This window comes from Nothoprocta perdicaria, unplaced genomic scaffold, assembly GCF_003342845.1.
Source record: "Nothoprocta perdicaria isolate Ctin4 unplaced genomic scaffold, notPer1 scaffold_323, whole genome shotgun sequence".
NCBI lineage: Eukaryota > Metazoa > Chordata > Aves > Tinamiformes > Tinamidae > Nothoprocta > Nothoprocta perdicaria.
In genome coordinates this window covers 229431-247075 of record NW_020455559.1, presented here as the reverse complement: position 1 = coordinate 247075, position 17645 = coordinate 229431, and the positions used below count along the sequence as shown (strand labels likewise).

General features: G+C 65.1%; 4 protein-coding genes across 4 annotated transcripts in view; all 4 read right to left on the bottom strand.

Annotated features, from left to right (window-relative positions):
• The window catches only part of ADAMTSL4 (ADAMTS like 4), an 8992-nt gene extending 8519 nt beyond the window's left edge, over positions 1-473 (bottom strand). Inside the window, exon 1 of the mRNA XM_026043228.1 lies at positions 324-473. Coding sequence (XP_025899013.1) covers positions 324-473 — 150 coding nt within the window. The remainder of the gene's footprint in view (positions 1-323) is intronic.
• Positions 474-6323: 5850 nt separating this feature from the next.
• ECM1 (extracellular matrix protein 1) lies at positions 6324-9433 on the bottom strand. The gene is made up of 7 exons (XM_026043227.1): positions 9391-9433; positions 9151-9234; positions 8123-8406; positions 7443-7811; positions 7142-7362; positions 6652-6739; positions 6324-6579 (listed from the first exon to the last, which is right to left on the bottom strand). The coding sequence occupies exons 1-7, from the start codon at positions 9431-9433 to the stop codon at positions 6412-6414; spliced, it is 1257 nt and encodes a 418-aa protein (XP_025899012.1). The 3' UTR covers positions 6324-6411.
• Positions 9434-10023: 590 nt separating this feature from the next.
• TARS2 (threonyl-tRNA synthetase 2, mitochondrial) lies at positions 10024-15223 on the bottom strand. The gene is made up of 18 exons (XM_026043226.1): positions 15164-15223; positions 14571-14755; positions 14379-14493; positions 14180-14301; positions 13972-14089; positions 13822-13886; positions 13666-13744; positions 13448-13594; positions 13265-13363; positions 13032-13198; positions 12766-12928; positions 12136-12273; positions 11969-12046; positions 11737-11843; positions 11305-11409; positions 11156-11228; positions 10967-11081; positions 10024-10262 (listed from the first exon to the last, which is right to left on the bottom strand). Exons 1-18 carry the CDS (start codon positions 15221-15223, stop codon positions 10114-10116), a joined length of 2085 nt encoding a protein of 694 aa, XP_025899011.1. The 3' UTR covers positions 10024-10113.
• A 2019-nt stretch (positions 15224-17242) lies between these two features.
• The window catches only part of RPRD2 (regulation of nuclear pre-mRNA domain containing 2), a 10910-nt gene continuing 10507 nt past the window's right edge, over positions 17243-17645 (bottom strand). Inside the window, exon 12 of the mRNA XM_026043225.1 lies at positions 17243-17259. Within this exon, the coding sequence (XP_025899010.1) occupies positions 17243-17259 (17 nt within the window). The remainder of the gene's footprint in view (positions 17260-17645) is intronic.

Genomic DNA, 17645 nt, shown 5'->3' with positions numbered 1-17645 from the left:
GCAGGGAGCACCCACCCATGACACCCGTATGGGACCCTCACCCATGGGGGACGTATGACAGCCACGTGTGACACCCATCCGCAGGGAGCACCCACCCATGACACCCATGTGGGACCCTCACCCATGGAGGACATCCACCCGTGACACCCATCCATGACACCTGCCCCCAGGTGGGACACCCCATGGGGGCCACCCACGTGTGTCACCCGCCCATGACCCCCACCTCTGATACCCACTTGCGACACTCACCCCACAGACCTCCAGCCACAGACACTGCCCCATGGACCCCGCCCGTATCCCCGTGCCCATGTCCCCATGCCCACCTGCAGCAGGCAGGCGCGCAGCTGGTGACTCTCGCCGGCACACAAGGGACCAGGTCCCACAGCAGGGACATTCTGGGGGGGCTCGAGGATGCCCCCGGGGGGCAGCCAGGGGGAAGCTGGGGGGCTGGGGGGCTGCGGGGGACCACCCATGGGGAGGTGGGGGACATGAGGATGCTGGGGGGCACTAGCAGAGGTGTGGGGGCTGTGACGGGGACTCTTGGGGACATAGGGATATTGGAGGTCGCCTGGGGGGACATGTGGATTTTGGGGGGCACCCTTGGGGGCATGGGTATCTTGAGGGTCAGCTATGGGGACATGGGAGCCATGGGGGTGGTCAGGATCACCTTTATGGACATGGGGATGTTGGGGGATGCCCTTGGGGGCAGTGGGGTGCTGGGGGCCACCCATGGGCACATGGAACCCGTGAGGATGTTGGGGATAACCTTTGAGGACATGGGAGCTGTGAGGATGCTGGGGGTCACCAATGGGGACACGGCTGCCATGAGGATGATAGGGATAATCCTCGGGGACATGGGGATGCTCAGGGTCACCTATGGGGACATGGGAGCCATGGGGATGTTGGAGGGCACCCTTCAGGACATGGGGATGCTCAGGATCACCCTTGAGGACATGAGTGCTGTGAGGATGCTGAGGATCGCCCTTGGGGACATGGGTACGATGTGGAACACCCTTTAGGACATGGGACTCAAGAGGATATTGAGGGTCACCCTTGGGAACATGAGTGCTGTGAGGGTGCTGGGGGTCACTTAAGGGGACATGGGAGCCGTGGGGATGATAGGGGTCACGCTTGGGGACACGGGAATGCTCGGAGTCACCTATGGGGACACGGGAGCCATGGGCCTGCTGTGACCCCCTCCCATGGCCACGAGGCTGCTGGGGGTCCCCCTTCGGGGACGGCTGCATTTCCTCTACAGTGGGTGCCCGGGCACCGTGGGGCGCAGGGCGGGGGGCACCATGGGGCGGCTGCCGGTGACGCCTCAGGGGTCGGTCTGTGAGCAGCGGCAGGGCCAAGGGCGCCGTCCCATAGCCGTAGCGACCCGGGCGCACGGGAGGCCGAGCTCTATGGGGCAGCATCCGAGTGGGCAACCGGAATCCTGGGGCAGCCCCACAGCCCGCTCCCCGCCACCCACTCACCTGTGGGTCGTGGCCACAGGGTATCCATGGGGGACCAAGGGGGTACCCCGCAGCGCAGAGGAGGCACAGACCCGTGAGCGCTGCTGCAGCCCCGGCCCACAGGGCTGTGAGCAGGGTCCCCACGTGCCCCATGGTGCCCACACACCCCATGGCGGCTCCTGCCCCACAGCCACCCCAGCAGCCTGCGGCACCTGGGTGGACATGGACAGAGGGTGGCACCTGGGAGCCCTCAGCAGCCACCCCATGGGCAGGGATGCTCGCCCCATGGACAGCACCAAGGTACCCACTGCATAGATACCCCCCATAGGTACCACCCTGTAGCCACCCCATAGACGCCACCCCATTGGCACCCCATCATAGGCACCCACCCTGTAGCCATTCCATAGGCACCTACTAGCCTAGCATCCCATAGGCAGCTGCCCTGTAGGCAGCTGCCCCATATGCACCCCCCATTGGCACTCCCCCATATAAGCACCTCGTAGCCTGGCACCCATAGGCACCTCCTCCATATGCACTTGCCTCGTAGACACCCCAATCCCACTCACCCTATAGCCACCCATTCAACAGGCACTTGCCCCCATGGGCACCCACCTCATAGGCACCTGCCCCATAGCATCCCAAAGGCACCTATCTTGTAGTCACCCCCCCATATCCCCACTCCATGCAACCACCCAGCAGGAACCCTCCCCATTGGCACCTGCCCCATAGGCATCCCATTGTCACCTGCCCCATGGGTACCCTCCCCATAGGCATGTGCCTCAGGACTGCTCCGGCGGTCCCTGGGGTGCTGAAGGGTAAGAGGTTTCCCAGAGGCTCCCCCTCCAGAGAGGAGGGTGTTGGGGACCCTCAGGTGCCACATGGCCTTGGGGACCCTGGGACACTCTTGGGGGACATCGGGGACTCACGTGTCCGTGGGCCCATTCAATCCGCAGCAGCATTCCCAGGAGCAGACGCCAGAGAGCAGCCAGCCGGAGCCTGCAAGAGCCGGCGCCGTGAGGCCGGGCGCCGCGGGGATGGGCGCGCGGGGCGGGGGGGGCACAGACATGGACAGGGTGGCGTGGTCCAGGGAAGGAGATGGGGAAAAGGGATGGATGGTGCTTCTGGAAGGGATGGAGCTAGGAATGGAGATGGACGGATGGATCTGGAGATGGGTGGATGGATGCATGGATGGATGGATGGATGGATGGATGGATGGATGGATGGATGGATCTGGGCAGACAAATGGCTGCAGGGCTAGATGGAATCCCGGGATGGGCAGCTGGCTCTGGGCACGAAGGCCGGATGAGCCTGGCGCTGCCCAGGGAGAGGAGGACAGTCGGCAGCAGGGGGGGGTGCCGGGAGGGACAGACGGACGGGCAGCGGTACCTGCGAAGCCCGCCCATGGCCTGCGGGCTCCTCCGCGCTCAGTGCCGGGGGCCAGGCGGCAGCATCAGCTCCGGCTCCGCGGGCCACGGAAGCACGACCTGCTCCCAGCCAGCGCACAGGGAGGGGAGGTGGCCGGCACCAGGGGACCTCCCGCCCCACGCTAAGCCCCACGGCTGCACTGCGTGGGCTTTAGTGCAGCAAAGAATAGGATTAGGGCTAATTAATGCCCAGGGCATTAAGCCCTGGTGATGCCCCCCTTTGCTGGCTAATCCTGGAGAGGGGGAGAAGGGAAAGGGCGGGATAACAGCACTCACCAGTCCCCACCGGCAGCCTCTTTAGTCCAGCACTAATTAACCCTGCCCCATGTCTGAGAAACTGAGGCTTGGCCAGTTGGGACGCAGGGGGGGATTTGCACCCGGGTTTTCTCGCCCCATGCCAAGAAAAACAAGGAATAAAAGCAGCATTGGGTGCCAAGCCTGGCGGAAAAGCCGGTGGGATGGGAAAGAGCCCGGTTTCCCAGGACTCCCGGGCATCCTGGCCCCGGGACTGGGCAGTTTCAGCTCCCTGCACTGTCACATGTGCACTGAGCGCACCGTGCTCAGCAGGGGTGCCCCCCTCCCACAGTGTTCCCCCAACTGCACCCACTGCAAGGGGTGACGCTTTTGGGAGAGGAAATAAAGAACTTTTCCAGCACGCCCAGAGGCCGGATCCACAACCAGGTCCCCTTTGTCTCTGTGCTCTGGAAGCCAAGAGACAGCCCCAGAGTGGACGTTTTGGGGTATTTGGAGGGGAGTTGACCCCCGTGAATCCAATAGCTGCGGTTCCCTCCCAGACGACGTGGCAGATTTACCTCCCTGGTGCAGGATGCAGCGCTTGGACAAATCCTTGGATCTGGCCCCAAAATAGTGCCCGGAGGCCAGGAAAACGCCTCCCTCCTCTGCTTTTCCTCTCTCTTGTTCAGCAAAAGTCCTGTCTCCTGCTGGGAAAACACAATAGACAGAACTGCTGAAATCACGAGGGGAAAGAGTGAGGGAAAATTAAGCAGGAATTGGAAATCTTTGGGGTCTGGAAGCTCCTGCGAGCAACTGGGTCACCTTGTCCTGCCCCGCACCTGTCTGCTGCCCCCTGAAATCCCTTGGGAATGGAGGAACTGGAAGTATTTTGGGCTGCAGGGCGGAAGCACGGATGGGATCTGCTTGCCGTTTCCAGCGGAGCTGACGGAAAGAGTGTCCGGAGCAGGGGTTGGGATCAGGCCCAGCATCCACGGGAAAGCGGCTTGCGCTAAGACGGCTGTAAAAAAGCTTGCTATATTTGCAAGCAGGAGAGATACCACCCGCTGCCCCAGCAGCACCACCGCCCCATGGGGAAAGGGAAAACAACAGAGGAAATAAGTGACAGGGACTATTCTGTGCCCCCAGTGACCCCAAAAAGAAGCCCCTGCAGTCTTATCCGTATAAAAAAAGGATATAAAAATTAAGCCCATAGGGCATCCTTCCCATTGTTTCCATGTGTTCCTTGGTTCCGATCCGTTCCCAAGGGAATTGCAAGTGGAAAAGGTGCCTTTCCTTGATCCTCCGCTGTCCTCTTCCCTGCTGGCGGAGCACACATGGCCTGTGGGGACAGGGATGGGCACGGGTTGGGGTCCTCCAAGCTGGGGTTTCCTGGGCTGCTGGAAAGGGGGAAAAGCTGGTCCTAGGTTGGCAAAATGCTGGGGGGAGCCCAAGCCAGGGTGGGATGCAGATGGAGCAGCCAGAGAAGGAGGCAGACGGAGTCACAAACATGGGGACTCAACAGTGCTCCTCCCCACAGCTGTGTCTGTCCATCCATGTGTCCATGTGTCCATCCTCCCCAGCTCCCCTGTCCAGGGATGCAGCACAAGGAGGGGACGAGGGTCTGGCACGGGGATGAGAGTCGGGACAGGGATAGGGATGAGGACATGGACAGGGATGGGAGAGGAATGGGGTTGGGGATGGGGATTGGAATGGGGTTGGGGATGGGATAGCCATAGGGGTAGGGCAAGGGCCAGCTCTGGGGACCCGTCCTTGGTCCCGGTCCTGGTTGGTGCAGGTCGCGATTGCCGGCGCTCCCGCTGTTTCTCCACTGCTGCCAGCACCGCTGCCCGTCGCGGGCCGCTGCCGGTGCTGGATTCGGCGCCGCTGCACGGGTAGGGCATGGGGCAGCGCGGCCCTGGCCCCGCTCTGCCTGCAGGCACCAGAACGGGCAAAAACAATGGGGGGAAGCAGAACAGGGGACACCGAACCGGGAACAGGGAGCAGACCAGGCAGGACCGGACTGGGGGCATCGGACCAGGGCTCTGCCCACTCCAGTCCCTGGCGGCAGCTCCTGCCCCAGCCTCTGGGCGCACCTGGGTTGTCCTCAGGCCACACGCTGTCTCCATCCCCACCTTGTCCCCACTCTGTCCCTGTTCCTGTCCTCATCCCCAGCCTGTCTCTTTCTCCATCCTGTCTCTGTCTCAATCCTATCCCCATCCCGTCTCTCCGGCAGGGCCAGTCCTGGGGTGAGGTCAGTGATCTCGCTGTGTCACCAGCCACTGCCACTGTGCTCAGCAACGTCAGCCGTGGGGACAACACGGGCTGGGGAGGCTCATCCCAGCTTCGTGTGCCCCGCAGTTACCTCTGATCTCCCCCGAGGGTGCAAAAATCAGGGTGCGAAAAGGGGGTACAGGAACAAGGGTCCATTGGAAAGCACGTCCAAGTGCATCCAAGCGGCTCCCGGGTGCGCTGCAGGCCAGCGAGGGCCTCAGGTCCCCGCGTGGCCGCTGTGGTGGCGAGGGGGACCCAGCAGCTCCAGCCGTGTTGACACAAGCAGCTCTGTCTGTCCCCGTCCTGCAGCAACGTCACGTCTGGGGCTGGTGCCACCGCAGGCCATGGGGACATCACCCTCCCCGGGCAGAGACCGGGCAAATTCACTACCTCTGGGCATGGGGACAATGAGGGACATGGGGGCACCATGGGGGACACGGGGATGCTGAGGACATGGGGACTCCATGGGGGAAATGCGGACACGAGGGGAGACTTGGGTATGTGAGGAGCAGATGTGGGGGTACACGAGGACACTATGGGGAATGCTGGGCTGTGGGCAACACGGGGACATCATGGTGGGGACAGCATTGGGATATGGGGTACATGGGGACAGTATGAGGGATATGGAGACATGGGGACACCATAGAGGGCATTGGCCCCATGGGGGACATCGTGGGTGCCAGGCAGTTCCCATAGGGGACACAGGGACAGGCAGGGGAGACGGGGCGGGGGGCGGATGTGCAGAGCCCCACGGCGCAACCCTCAGGCCCGCGGCTCCCGCCCAGACGCCCACGCACCAGCGGTTTCGGCGCCCGAATGCCTGGGCCCGCGGGCGCCGCTGTCACACCCCGAAACACAAACAGCTGCATCCCGCCCCGTGGAGACCGACGGACAGAGGGGAACAGGGAGGGGACAGCAGAACTGCACTGCGGACAAAGACTTTATTGTGGCCTTTGCAGCAGGGGACAAGGGACCGCGACGTGGTCCCGTTTGTCCCCCCAGCACCGTCATAGCCGAGTCGGGTCCTAGTCCTGCTCCTGGGGCAGCAGCTCGGGGGTGGCAGAGGCGACTTCCACCTGGGCTAGGTAGCGGCTGTCGAAGCAGCGGTGGCGCTCGGTGGCGTCGCAGCAGTGCTCAGGGTCCTTCCAGGAGCCGCGCAGTGAGGAGCAGAGCGCGTCGATGGAGCGGGATTTCTGCAGGACGACAAGTTGCTCGTGCCTGCCAGACCCTGGCAGGGGGGCCGGGGGGCTCGCGCGCTCACCCACCTCCTCCTCGGCGCAGGCCACTCGCTCGGCGTCGTCGCGGGGGCAGCAGGTGTCCGTGATGTTCTGCACCAGCACCAGCACCGGCTTCCTGCGGGGAGACAGGGCTGGAAGATAGCACGGATGGCTGGGCCGCTCTGGGGCTCCTAGCACTGGGGAATGTGGCACCCCTCATGGGCACCACCAGTGAATGGCATCTGGAGGAGCAGCAGGAAGGCAGGGAGGTTGGAATGGGACCTGGACGCCTGGGCCCCTCTGGGGTCTCCCAGGATTGGGGAATATCTGGGCAGGACGGGGGTGTGGAACTAGATCCCAGGTGCCTGGGCCCCTCCCAGGTTGCGGTAGGGCTGGGCTGGGGATGAACAACTTGTGGGGGAGGTTGTGGGGAGAGAAATGCACCCTGGCTGCCCGGGCCCCTCCCGGGTTGTGCCAGGGCTGGGGTGCAGAGAGCCACCCCAGCAGAGGGTGGGGGCGGCCCCGCGCGGGCACTGACCGCTTGGTGAGCAGCTGCGCGTGGGTGCAGAGCGCGTGCAGCAGCGGGGCGCGCAGCGGGGCCAGGCTGGCGGCGCGCAGCTCGCGGTCGTACGCGGGCTGGGGGGCCTCGGCGGCGAAGCAGCGCCAGCGCGCGTCCCCCGCGCCGCGCCGGCAGCACCGCGGCTGCTGCGTCTTCACGGCGCTCTCCTCCTGGCAGAACCGCCCCAGCGTCTGGCGCCACTGCGCGAGGCGAGAGAGATGCGCTGAGCGCCACGGGCGCCCGGACGCCTGGGCCCCCAACGCGGAGCGGCCCCACTCACGGCAGCACGGGCGCAGTCCAGGCCGCCGCTGCGGCAGCAGCCCTTGTAGTCGCGCTCGAGGCGGGCGACGGCCCTCGCGCTGCTCCTGCCCGTGGAGCCGGCGGGCGGCGACGCGGCGGCGGCCAGGCGGAAGCGCCGCAGGCGGCAGATGTTCCCCATGTTGGCCTCCGTGGGCTCGCCGGGCGGGAAGGCGAGCGGCGGCGGCAGCCGCGGGGTCTCCACGGGCTGCGGGGCGGCAGCGGTGCCGTCGTCGCCCGCGGCCTCCTCGAAGCAGCGCTGGCGCTCGCTGCCGTGCCGCAGGCAGCACCGGTAGTGACGGGTCTTCACGCGGAACTCGTCCTCGCAGAAACTGTCCAGCACCTCCAACCACTGCACAGGGAGCGAGCGCCGTGTGATGCTGGGACACGCTGGGGACACGGGGACACGCTGGGGATGCACTGCGGACACGGGGACGTGCTAGGCATGGTAGGACACACTGGGAGCATAGGGATGTGCTGGGGGAACTGGGGACATACAGCACTGGGGACAGGAGAACACACTGGGGACGACACGGGAACATGCTGGGGACATGAAGACACAGTAGGGACATGAAGCACTGGGGACAGAGGGATGCACTGGAAACACTGGGACTCACTGGGGACACGAGGAAGCGCTAGGGACACGCGGCCCCACGGACTCACCGCCTGCTGCGCACAGGGCAGGGGTTGGGGCTGGTGGCAGCAGCCGCGGAGGCGCCGCTGCAGGTGACCCAGGGCCTCCGCCTGGCGCCGCAGGTGGGAGAAGCCGGTGCGCGGCAGGTCCGACGGCGACACCGCGGCCGGCTGCGGGTGGCGGCAGAGACGGGCGACGGTGGCATCGTCACCGGGCCGCGCGGGCGGGAAGGAGGCCAGGTCACTGCCCCAGCGCGGTGGCAGCGCCTTCGGCGGCTCCTGCTCCTGCTGCAGCGTCACCGGGAGCAGCACAGCTGCAGGGACAGCACGTTGTGGGGGTGCCACCCTGGGGACGTGTCCCCAAGGCTTGGCCGAGGCGGGACACGTCCTGCATGTGGTGCGCGGGGATGGGGACATGCAGCACATGTTGGAGGGGCTGTCCCCACTCCCCTGTCTGGTGTTCCCAGTGTCCCCTCATGTCCCTGCACCTAAGTCCCTGGTGCCACCAGTGTTCCTGTCCCTCATGTCTCTGCACCTCTGTCCCTGCCATCCCCCTGTGCCCATGCTGTCCCTGGTGTTTCTGCCTTTGATGTCCCTCACATCCCTGTTCCTGCTGTCTGCAGTGTCCCTGACATCTCCCTCCCTCATGTCCCTCGTGTTCCCTGTGTCCCTGCTCATGGCATTCCTTATGTCCTCATTCCTAATGTCCCCCGTGTTCCTGCTGCTGCTGTCCCAGGTGTCCCCATTTACCATGGCCCCCGTGTTCCTGTCCTTCACGTCTCTGGTGTCCGCTGCGTTCCTGCTCCTGGTGTCCCTAGTGTCCCTATCCCTGATTCCACAGTGCCTCTGCCCTTGTCCCTGGAATCTCTACTGTCCCTATTATCCCTGTATCTGGTGTCCCAAATGTTCCCATTCCTATGTCTCCAGTATCCCCATTATCCCCATCCCAGGTGTCCCCAGAGTCCCTGGCGTTCCCAACACCCCCACTGCCAGTGTCTCCACCCTGAGTGCCGCCGGTGTCTCCAACAGCCCCATCCCGGTATCCTCACACTCCTCACCTGGCTCCTGCTGCAGCGGCTGCAGCTTTAGCTCCACCTGGGTCAGGGTCTCGAGGGGCCCCGGGACCAGGTCGGCACCGGCACCTGGGAATGCAGACAAGGAGACCATCCAAGGACCCTGCACCCGACACCCTCGGGGCTCTAAGTCCTGCCCGTGCTGAGACCCAACCAACTCATCTCAGTCCTCCCAGCTGCCCTTCACTGCCCTCAGCGGGGCCCAGGCGTCCAGGCACTACTCACCGGTGGCGCCGAGGAGGAGGAGGAGGAGGAGGAAGGCGGCCATGGCGTTGCTGCAGGGCGCCTGCTGCCGCCGCTGTCTTATGAAGCGCGAGGGGCCCGGCCCGCGTGTGACTCACGGTGACGTTGCTGGCCCTCCCCATGGCGCCGGGGGGGGGACACGGGGGGGGACACGGGGCAGGGACCCCCCTGCTCCTGCGTCACCCCTGGTCGCAGCAGGAGAAAGTCGGATTTTCCCATTTTTCCCCTTTGCTCCTTTCCCGGTTTTCCTGCCGGGCGGCTCCACCCTGGAGCTGATTCACCCCCTGGCTGCGTCACGGCTCGCCTTGCCCGGCTCGGGAGGGGGGTCCTGGGGGGGCCCAAGGCCTTGGGCACCCCTGTTACTGCATGGGGGCTTGGATCCACAGCAGGGAGGGGGCTGAGACCCAGCCACAACTCGGCGCACTTGGCCCGGGGCAACAGCAGCGATTGCCCAACGCCAGCGCGAGCGTGACATGGAATTTCACAATCTCTCCCAAAACCAAGGGAGGAAAAGGGAGGGGGGGAACAAGGCACCGCCAGGGAGGCCCAGGCGTCCGGCCCTGTCCCGTGTACGGCAGCACATGTCCCGAGCTGCTCTGGCTTCAGCCGGGCTCCCCTCCCGCCCGCAGCGCTCCAACACGGCTCGACACGAGCAGGTGCTTCCCAGCACTTTAATGGTGGTGAGCGCGCGGGAGGGCGCAGGGCTCAGAGCTGCTCCTCGGCGTGGGGCGCGCGGGTGGCGCGCAGCTCGCGCAGGCGCCGCAGCAGCGCCGGCAGCTCCCGCTCCCCCACGCGCCGGTTGTCCCGCGTGCGCACGTTGACGGTGCCTCGCGCTTGCTCCTGCGGGCCCACCACTGCGGAGAGACACGGCGGCCGCTGCGGGGGCGAGCGCGGCCTCCGCACGCACGCGCAAAACGTGCCACGACGTCACAGGAAAAGCAGGCACGGGGGGACGCGCGTGCCGGAAGATGCGCGTTGCACCGCCGGGGCTTTTGCAACACTGCATGTGCGCCTGCACCAGCGCGCAGACGCTCAGGGCGTGCATGCATGCTTGCATCCATGCCGTGCATGCATGCCTGCACCTCCACAGGCACATTTGCACCTGCAGGAGAGATGCATGTGTGCACCTGTGGAGTGCACACACGTTTGCAACCACGGGACGCCTAGGTGTTTGCAGATGCGTGTGGCCAGGCACCTTCCTGGCCATGGCCGGCTCGGTGCCACGTGCGGCTGGCGCAGCACGCAGGAAGGCGCCAGCACTTTCTCCCATGCTGGCGGGTGCTGGCCCTGCGCATGCCCGGGAGCTTCCGCCAGCAGCCGGGGGGATTTTCCCTGCCCGTCAGCCGCAGCATGGCCGGATGCAGGCACGGGGCCAGGAGCAAGTGACTCAGCGCGCGGTGGCGCGAGCTGGCGACAAGCGCGCGGTGCTTCCCTCGCACGGGGCCACCACAGGGCCCCGCTTGCGTCTCGTCCACCATCCAAGCCCAGGGCTGCGGTGCCCGGCGTCCACAGGGAGAACACGGTGAGGACACGGGAGACACGCAGGCCACACACTCACCCAGCTGGAGGTTGTAGTGCGCAAGCTGTGCCCGGCGGACCTTGCGGCTCAACGTGGTGCCGGCATCGGCGTCCAAGTCAGCGGCGAAGCCCTCGCCGTGCAGCGCGTCCCACACCTGCCACGCAGCAGCGCTCAGCAGGGGCACGGGCACCACGGTGGGGACACCAGGGGAGACAGGCGGGCACCCACCTGGCGAGCGTAGCCCTCCTCGCCGGGGCCCACCGGGATCACCATGGCCTGCATGGGCGAGAGCCAGAGCGGCCTGCGGGCCGGTGCACACTCAGGGAGACGGCGACCAGGGGTATCCCCTCCCCGCCGATGTCACCATGTGTCCTCACCACTTGCCGCCGCAGCTCTCGGCCAGCACGGCCAGCATGCGCTCCACGGAGCCCAGCACCGCGCGGTGGATCAGCACCGGCCGCTCGCTCGCACCGCCCGCCCCGCTGCACCAAGAGCGGAGAGCATGGGCACCAGGGGCCACGTTCCAGCCTTGGGGACGGGGCACGGGGCTGGGGATGAGGGGCTGGAGATGGGGACGTGGAGATGGGGACAGGAACGCAGGGCTGGGGACGGGGATATGACATGGGGGACAGGAGGTTGGGGATGCGGACGTGCATGCGGATATGGGCTTGGGGATGGGGACACAAGAGTCTGGGATGCAGGGTTGGGGACATGGGGATGGTGCCGCGGGGATGGGGATGCAGGCTTGGGGGTGTGAGCTTGGGGAGGGGGATTTGAGGTTGGGGACGAGACCGTGGGTGCCACCCTACCACGGACTGCTGTAAAGAAGCCCAAAGCGCTCCGGCAGCTGGAAGTCCAGCTGGATCGTGGCGCACTGGTGGTCACGCCCCAGTGCGTCCTTGATGTGGATGTCGATCTGCACGGGGCAATTAGAGACAATTAGGGGCAATTAGCGGCAATTAGAGCCCCATCTCCTGGTCACCAGGGTATGAGGGACACCAACGGGGACAGAGAGGCTGGGGGGCCTGTGGTGCCACTCGCCTTTGGGCCATAGAAGGCACCGTCACCCGGGTTCAGCTCCCAGGGCTGCCCAAAGTCCTGGAGACTCTTTTCCAGCTGCTAAAGGGACATAAAAAGCCAGAGGGGGGACATGAGATGAGGTGGAGAGGAGGGTCCCCCCATGCCGCCCCCGTGGCCACCGTCCCCACCTGCTCGGCACGGTCCCACGTGCTGGCGTCACCCAGGAAATGGGCCGGGCGCGTGGAGAGCGCCAAGCGGAAGGAGAAGCCGAGGGCGGCGTAGACGGTGCGCACGAAGTCCAGGCAGCCGCTGATCTCAGCCTCGAGCTGCAGGGCGGGGAGACCGGGACGGGGCCGCGCGAGAGGGACGGGGGGCGCGAGAGGGACGGGGGGGACATGAGTGAGACAAACGAGGGGATATGAGCAGCAGAGATGGGGACACCCGTGGGACAAGGTGGGACATAAGAGGGACAGAATGGGGGATATAAGCAGGACAGGGCAGGACATGAGAGAAATGGGGGTGGAACATGAGCAGGACTGGAGGATGCGAGGGACTGGGAGAACAAGAGAGGGATGGGGGGATATGAGTGGGATGCAGAGGAGAGACACAAGAGGGACAGGTGGATGTGAGAGGAACAGGGATACACAAGTAGGATGGGGAGGACACAAGCAGAATGGAGGGGATGTGTGACACACAGGGAGGGACAGGAGAGGGATGCGGGTACAGGACAGGGATGGGGGGGACATGAGTGGGATGGGGGGACCCGAATGGGTCGGGAGGGATGCAATAGAGACAGAGGGGACAGGAGTGGCACAGACCTGCTCGAGCGTGCAGAAGATGTGAGCGTCGTCCTGCTGGAAGCGCCACAGGCGGGTGAGCCCGGCCAGGGTGCCCGCAGGCTCCCTGCGGTGCAGCGCACCGAAGTCGGCGAGCCGCAGCGGCAGCTCACGCCAGGAGCGTGGCCGGTGAGCGAAGATCAGGCTGCGGCCGCGCGGGCAACAAGGGGACACAGAAACGCAGGGGAACGGGCGTGTTGTGCGCTGCGCTTTGCAGCGCCTGCGGCTCGCGGCTGCTCGCAGCTCACCAGTGCGCCGGGCAGTTCATGGGTTTGAGCGAGTAGGTGCGCCCGTCGTGGCTGAAGGAGAACATGTGCTGGCCGTAGTGGCGCCAGTGGCCTGAGCGCTGCCACAGCTCCGCGTCGAACACGGTGGGCGTGAGCACCTCGTCGAAGCCGCGCGCGCGGTACTCGGCCTGCGGCGGGGGCACCGTGAGCCGATGCAGCTGGACGCACAGGGACATGAGCGCACGTAGCGCTACCTTGATGAAGTCCACGAGCGTGTTGTAGATGCGGGCACCGCGCGGCAGGAAGAAGCAACTGCCAGGGCTCAGCTTGTGGAAGAAGAAGAGCTCCTGCTCCTGTGCGGGGAGAGAAGAGTGTCCGCAAGGGGTGCCCAAGGCGGCCGCACAGTGGCCCCACACGCGCGGCTCCGCAGGGCTCACCCGGCCGATGCGGCGGTGGTCGCAGCTCGCGGCCGCCTCCTGCGCGCGCTGCCACTCGTCCAGGAGCCGCGCGCTGGGGAAGGCGACGCCGGCCACGCGCTGCAGCGACTCCCGCGACGGGTCCCCCCGCCAGAACGCGGCCGAGCTCTGAGCAGGGCGAGGGCAGGATGAGCGCGCGGGAACGCGGTGCCCCCGCGCGCCCCGCGGCTCCTGCTCACCGTGAGCACGCGCAGAGCGCGCAGCAGCCCCGTGTGCCGCACGTGGGGGCCCCGGCACAGCTCCACAAGTGGTCCGCACCTGCGGGGCAAGCGGCGCCAGACACTCCCATGGGCGCCCAGGTGGAGGCCGGGATGCACACAGCTGCCCTCGCTCACCTATAGACCGTCGCCGTCTCCGTCGTCACCTCCTCCTCGATCTGGCTCAGCTTGAACTTGTTGTGCTGGAGCGAGCGAGGTCAGTATCAGTCCCAGGTCCGCCCGCCAGGTTCCTGGTAGCCCCTGCCAGCTCCGGAGCTTGTTTCCTACCTGGAAAAGCTCCAGCAGCTGCTCCCGCGTCACCTCCAGCCTCTCGAAGGGGTGCTGGGCCTGGGCGAAGGCTCTGCAGGCGGCCTCGAGCGCCGGCAGCTCGTCCCGCTGCACTGTCCTGTGTGGGGGCCGCGCGGTGACGGCCACCCCGGGAGGGACCCTGTGGCCGCGCGAGGCCGGGTGAGCACACAGGCGTCCCTGGTCCTACCTGCCCTCCAGGTGCAGGTCGCAGAAGAAGCCGCCCTCGGTGGCGCCGGCGCAGCACAACGGGGCCGCGTAGAACTGCTCGGCCACGGCGGCCAGGACGCAGGCGCCTGAGCGCCACAGCGCCTGTGCGGGGACAACGCGGGACACGGCCACCGTGCAGCCACCGTGTCCCCATTGCAGTGGCGGCAGTCGGGACTCACCGCCCGTCCCTCGGGGTGGCCGAAGTCGAGGAGCTCCAGGACGGCGTCGCCGCGCAGGGGCTGCTCCAGGTCGCACAGGGCCCCGTCCACACGGGCCACCAGGGCCTCCCGGACACTGCGAGGACGTGGGGACAGGGGCAGTGCAGGTGACACCTGCCACCCTGTCCTCCGCGTGTCCCCACGGGCACCTACCCGAGCTGCTGGGCCACATGGTGGGGGGTGGTGAGCAGGGCCTGGCCGGGCAGGCGGACACCGCCGGGCAGCGAGATGTGGATGTTGCCGCCTGTTGCCGCCTGTTGCCGCCGCCGCCGCTCGTCCGCCTGTAGCCGCTCGAAGATGCGGAGGCGCTCGCTGATGTTGGGTGTAGGGCCACCCGCCTGCAGGGACAGCGCAGCGTCAGCGGAGGGCCGGACGCCTGGGCCCCCTCCCCATGGGGTTGGTGGCAGTGGGGAGGGCAGGATGGACCCGCTCCCTCTGGGCGGTGGGGACAGGGGACACTGCAGAGGTCAGGGCACCCAGGTCCCTCCCGGCGGGCACGGTGGCGGGGACAGGCACAACGGCCGGGCCCCCTCCCCATCCGCACCCCTGCCTGGGTCCCCTCCGTGGGCACGGCAGCCGCGGACCCGCCATCAAAAGGGCCCCCGCCTCCATGGCCAGGCTAGCGACAAAGGCACCCCCTGGGCCCCAACGGGTTTTGGGGCGCGGGAGGGTGCCCGGGACGCCTGGGTCCATGGCGCGGGTGGGGGACGGGAGCTGGACAACGGGACCCCCCCCCGGTCCCGCACCCGGTGTCGGCGCGGGGGGCCCAGGCGGAGCAGCGCCCCCCCGGCCCGGGGCAGCCTCATGGCCGCGCTGCGCCGCCCCTTCCGCGCGCCGGGTACGCCGGGCCGGACGCCTGGGCCCCGCCCCGGACGCCGGGGCCCCTCCTCGCGGCGGCGGCGGCGGCGGCGGCGGCGGCGGGACGTGCGGGCGCGACAGAAGCGGGGCGGGGGACACGGCAGCCGCGGGAGGGGGACAGGGGTTTGGGCGCTTCCTCCCGGCGGGGTTGAGTCACCCAAAGGCGCCGTCAGAAATGGGTGGGAAACCGCAGGTTTTGGGGGTTTTGCTCTGCCGTCCCGCGGCTCCCCCCACTCTAACCGGCACAGAAAGGAGGGGAGAACAGGCAAAAAGAACTCAAAAAGAGCCCTGTTTACAGCAGGTTCCTGATTCTGCAGAGTGAAAAAATCGTAGTGATAAAATGAGCGTTATTCAGAGTCTGTCAGGAGGCCCCATCCCTCCCGTTTCTCCTTACGCAGCCCTGGCCTTACGAGACACACTGGTTCATGCTTTATTTAAAAATACACGTTTATTTTAGTTCTTGGGTTGTTTTTCCTTTTTTTTTTTTTTCCTCTCTCCTTATAAGGGGAAATACAAAATTTAAGGGGGGTGTCAGGGCGTTTAAATCACAGACACGGGGAGGGGCAAGGAGGGGGGGAAAAACAACCGGGGGTTTTTACATATGTACAGCGCGTCCCCGGCCCGCAGCCGCCTCGGGGCTCCTACCCAAAATGGTTTTATTTTTTATATTTTTATTCTCTCTTTTTACAGTGTTTCCGCCACGGTCCGAGTCCTTTTCTCCCCGCACGGCCTCGGGAGCGTCGGGGCCATCGCGTTTCGGCAGCCGAAACCACCGCGTCCGGCAAGAGCAGCAAGAAATCGTCATTCACATTCGTTATCCGGGGAAAACGCCGGAGCTGGCGGCACGGGATGGGTAGGGGATGGGGACCGCTCCGGTGCCGGCGGCGCAAATTCCATGCGGAGTCGGCCAGAGGGGCAGCGCCGCCAGCCCGGCGGCCACAGACAAGGGGAGGAAAAGGATTAGAAATAATAATAATAACGAAGCAGATACGTAGAAGTCAGCCGCGCCAGCGCCCGTTAAATAAAACGCGTCCCCCGTGACAAAGGACCATCTGCCACTTTCTGGTTTTGTAATCTTTATATAGGCATCGACCCTACACCGTTATCAAACATATATGATGTAGTCTAATACCTAAAAAAAAAAAAAAAATCAAGTAAAATTCCAACTTCATATAAAAGTTGCCCCCGCGCCCGGTGCCGTCCGAGAGGCGCGAGGAGGAGGAGGGGGAGGAAGTCGGGCCGTGTCCATCCCTCGGCATGCGGGGTCTCTCCCTCTCTGCACAGAGGCTGCGGGTTGCAAAGAACCGGAGAGAGGGCGTTAAAAGGCGGGTACTTTTATATACACACACGGAGGGGAAGGAGGCAGCGACCCCGGCTGCGAAGCAGCATCGGGATTTTGCCTTTTTTGATGCTTTTCTTCCCTGCAGTGCAGCGCGTCGGGCTGCAGCGCGAGCCCCCTCCTTGCGTCCAGGCACAGGCTTCTCTTTTTGGGGGGCAGAAAATGGGAGTTTGGGAACACGAAGGGGCAGTTCAAGGTTTCTGGGGGAGATGTGGACACTGTGAGCCATAAGAAGGATTTTTTTTGCCTTTTTTTCTCTTTTTTTTGTGGAAAGCAGCAGCCGGGAGCGATGAAGAAGCGAGCGCTGGTGGCCGCCCTCTCCGCATGCGGAGGAAGCGACCGGTTAATCCCAACAGAAAGGCACAGGAGGGGTGAATATTCCAAGCCCCAGGGAAAACTTGGGACTTGTACTTCATGCTGAAGAGGAGCGGGGCTCCTTCCCCCACCTCCTGCTCTCCTTTTCCATGTGCCCCAGGGCCGGAGGACGCGCGAGGCTCCAAGAACATCCCAACGGTCGCGTGGCTGAGCTGGACTTTATCCTTTTTAAACTACGAGTGGAAGTTTTATTTCAACAGCAATACTTCTTGGAAATTTCTGTTAAAACAGCTGTTTTCTTTTCCCCTAGTTCTTAGGCCAACGTGTTGGCTTAGAGGATGAGCAACCAAAAAACCAAAAAGTACAGAACATTTAATTTAGGAAAAAAAAAAAATGTTACAGGGGGTCCTGGGGGAGGAAAAAGAAAACAAAGGGAAGAAGGAGGAAAAGGAAAAACCCCAAACAAGTGAAAGCGCCGCTGCCCTGCGCTCTGGAGCGTCCAAAGGCCTTCGCTCAGTGGCTGAGGGATGCGGCGTCAGTACCGGGGCGGGAAGAAGGGGCGTTTTGGTGCGAAGAAGGGCGAGCCCCTGGCGAAGGGCGGCCGGGGCCGCTTTAGGTTGTGAAACGGGTCTCTGCTGAGGAAGGGCTCCCTGGGCCTGAAGTCGGCGCGCGGGGCCCTGGCCGCGACGGCGCCACGGGCGCCGCTGTCCCTGTGC

What these genes read in the sequence shown, in the direction of transcription:
- ECM1 (XM_026043227.1), bottom strand. Translation starts at nt 9,433, where the DNA reads ATGGCCGCCTTCCTCCTCCTCCTCCTCCTCCTCGGCGCCACCG. An exon ending in CCTCCTCCTCGGCGCCACCG is followed by an intron (nt 9,235 to 9,390) that starts GTGAGTAGTGCC and finishes CTGCATTCCCAG; the next exon opens with GTGCCGGTGCCGACCTGGTC. An exon ending in GCGCAGCTGCTCACCAAGCG is followed by an intron (nt 6,740 to 7,141) that starts GTCAGTGCCCGC and finishes GTCTCCCCGCAG; the next exon opens with GAAGCCGGTGCTGGTGCTGG.
- TARS2 (XM_026043226.1), bottom strand. Translation starts at nt 15,223, where the DNA reads ATGAGGCTGCCCCGGGCCGGGGGGGCGCTGCTCCGCCTGGGCCCCCCG. An exon ending in GCCCCCCGCGCCGACACCGG is followed by an intron (nt 14,756 to 15,163) that starts GTGCGGGACCGG and finishes CTGTCCCTGCAG; the next exon opens with GCGGGTGGCCCTACACCCAA. An exon ending in CGTGGGACCGTGCCGAGCAG is followed by an intron (nt 12,047 to 12,135) that starts GTGGGGACGGTG and finishes ATGTCCCTTTAG; the next exon opens with CAGCTGGAAAAGAGTCTCCA.